The following is a 3,049-nucleotide window of genomic DNA, read 5'->3' as shown; positions in this document are numbered from 1 at the left end:
TGATGAAACTTAGCAAACTAAATAACAATAACACAATGATCTATAATTAGGGCTTCCCAGCTGACTCTAGTGGTAAAGATTCTGCCTGCAGTGCTGGAGACACAGAAGAGGCAAATTCAAGCCCTGCGTTGGAAACATCCCCTGGAGTAGGAAGTGGCAGCCCACTCCAGAATTCGTCCCTGGAGAATTCAATGGACTTCGAAGCCTGGTAGGGAACAGTCCAAAGTGTTGCAAAGAACTGGGCACGACTGAGATTAAGAGTGCAATTTATAGTACCCTTTACTCCTCACTTCCAACGTGTTAAGAAATAAACTTTAAATAGACTTGAATTTGAACTTAGAATAATCTTATTATTAGTTATGTGACCTTAGACAATTTATAAATTATTGAGACCTAGAAGTGAAACCTTACACTCCAGTAGATTTGACACATAGGATTAAGTGGAACTAGGTGATTAAAATCCTGGAAGGTAGTAGAAATCTAACTAAGCTTTGTCTTTCTTATTTAAGACTGATAAACTTTTAAGAACTTAACTGATTGATTTTTAATTACACATAAAAGCATTTATATAATGACACATAGAACTTACGGGCTTCCCAGGTGGCACTAGTGGTAAAGAATCTGCCTGCAGGAGACATATGAGATGCAGGTTTGATTTCTGGGTCGGGAAGACCCCCTGGAGGGCATGGCAATCCACTCCAGTATTCTTGCCCAACAAATCCCATGAACAGAGGAGCCTGACAGGCTGTAGTCCATGGAGTCACAGAGAGTTGAACATGACTGAAGTGACGTAGCAGGCATAGCACTTACTACAACAGAATACTGTTCTAAGACTTTCATAAACATTAACCTGTTTAACCTTCAAAACCAGTCAACCATTCAGTTCCCATTATTTTGTAAAGTTGGAAAAAGAGTCATGCAGAGTTCAGGTCAATTGTCCCAAGTTTCACAGCTAATAAAAGAAGACAGAATTCAAACTCAGGCAGTCTTGGTTTTAGAGTCCTGAGTTCTAAGAAAAAGATGCTGCTACCTTTGTTTGGGATGCATGTATATGTGTTTGGGAGTGTATTTGTGTTTGTATTTGAAGATGATCTCATGGTCTTCAAATGCTACTATGTCCTGAGCAGGACTCAGAATCAAACTGACTTTCCAGAATTGACCTGGGTCCTTGTAGTACTTATCAGGGTCTGCTGAAGTAGCGATCACATTTTCAGTTTACTGGTAAAGAAATTACAAGCAATGTCAAAAAGGGAAAGACTGACTTATTTTTCTTCTTGCATTTAATGCAATATTATTATTATTTTCTTAATTTTAGTATCTTTAAAGTTTCACAACCTTTTCCCAAGACTTTCTTGGAGGCATCTTTCACCTCTTTGTTTCTTAGACTATAGATGAGTGGGTTCAACATGGGGATCACCACTGTGTAAAACACAGAGGCCATTTTGTCTGTGTCCAGGGAGTGGTTTGACTTGGGCTGTAGGTACATAAAGATCAGCGTGCCATAAAAAATAGCAACAGCCACCATGTGGGAGCCACAGGTGGAAATGGCCTTGCGTCGCCCCTGGGTAGAGCGGATCCTTACGACGGCGGTGATGATGAAGAGGTAGGAGGTGAGGACAATGGAAGACGAACAGATCATATCAAAACCAGCAAAGGCGAAGATCAGAATTTCCTTCATGTGTGTGTCTGAGCATGACAGGGCCAAGAGAGGGAGGTCATCACAGTAGAAATGGTTAATAACATTGGGGCCACAGTAAGTCAGACGGAAGGTGATGATGGTGTGGAACAGGGCAACCAGAAAGCTGTACACATATGGAACTGCCACTAATCGAATGCAGACTCTCTTTGACATCAGTGTGGAATAATGCAGGGGACTGCAGATGGCTACGTAGCGATCGTAGGCCATGGAAGCTAAGAGGAAACACTCCGTGATCATGAAGGTGAGAAAACAGCCCAGTTGCGTTGCACAAGCATAGAAACCAATAGCATTGTGCTCCACAACAAAGTTCAGCATCATCTTTGGAGTGATAGTAGAGGAGTAGCAAAGATCAACAAAGGCCAGGTGACTGAGAAAACAGTACATGGGTGTGTGGAGTCGAGCGTCAAGTCTGATCAAGGTTATCAAGCCCAGGTTGCCCAGCACCGTGACCAGATAGATGACCAGAAACACCACGAAGCAGGGGACCCGAAGCTCTGGCCGCTCTGTAATTCCCTTGAGAATGAATTCAGTGACAAAAGTAAGATTAACTTTAGCCATTTAATCTGATGGACTTTTCAGAATTTGTTGTGAGTTGAAGAATAAAAATGACACCTTCTACGGCCTCTGCCAGTGTTGGGGAAGGTGATCGTTAGCATCTTCTATCCGTGAGTCACACCATCTTGTGGGCAAAAGGTAGCTGAAGCTCTCCAGTGACGTGCCATTCTTGCTCCAGGGAAAGGAATCTATTACTCTCTGAGTAGTCTTCTTGATCCTTACTTAGCTTTACAAAGCAGTGGTGCTTTGCTTTATGATGTAGAAAATATGGGAAGATGCTGACGAAAAATTAAATAGGATCTGAAAGAAAGCACTTGAGACAACTAATAGTAATATTCCAGTGTTTTTGGTGCCACCAAGGTTTTCCATGTATATGTTACAGGAAAAACTTACTCCATGTTGGATATATTTCTTTTCTTTAACCTTTGTTTCCTGTTGCATTTGTTCACTGAAAGAATACTGTTCATACATATTGGTCTACTTCGGAAAACCCTGCCCGTCTGCCTAAATGTTAAACCAAAGTGCATTTGTTCAAGACCCTGTTCACCTGTGGATGGCTACAGGAGGGAAGGAATTAACACATCCTCTGCCCAAGGCTTGCCATTCCAGGAGATGATTGCCTTTTTAATTTACTTCTTCGCCCTCCCCTCATCTTTGTTCTATAAAAGAACCTGTCATCTGGACCCTAATTAGGTGATTATTTTGAGACATCAGTCTGCTATCTTCTTTCTCTGCTGGCTTTCTGAATAAAGTCAACATTCCTTGCCTCAACACCTAAACTCACAGTTAATTGGC

General features: G+C 41.8%; 1 protein-coding gene across 1 annotated transcript; it reads right to left on the bottom strand.

Moving 5' to 3' along the window:
- Window positions 1-1,297: 1,297 nt before the first annotated feature.
- On the bottom strand, window positions 1,298-2,257 carry LOC133056053 (olfactory receptor 8U3). The gene has a single exon (XM_061141139.1). It carries the CDS (start codon window positions 2,255-2,257, stop codon window positions 1,298-1,300), a length of 960 nt encoding a protein of 319 aa, XP_060997122.1.
- Window positions 2,258-3,049: the final 792 nt, after the last annotated feature.

This window comes from Dama dama, chromosome 1 (assembly GCF_033118175.1).
Source record: "Dama dama isolate Ldn47 chromosome 1, ASM3311817v1, whole genome shotgun sequence".
In the NCBI taxonomy this organism is placed as follows: Eukaryota; Metazoa; Chordata; class Mammalia; order Artiodactyla; family Cervidae; genus Dama; species Dama dama.
The sequence above is the reverse complement of the archived record's forward strand: the minus strand, read 5'-3'. Positions and strand labels throughout refer to the sequence as shown.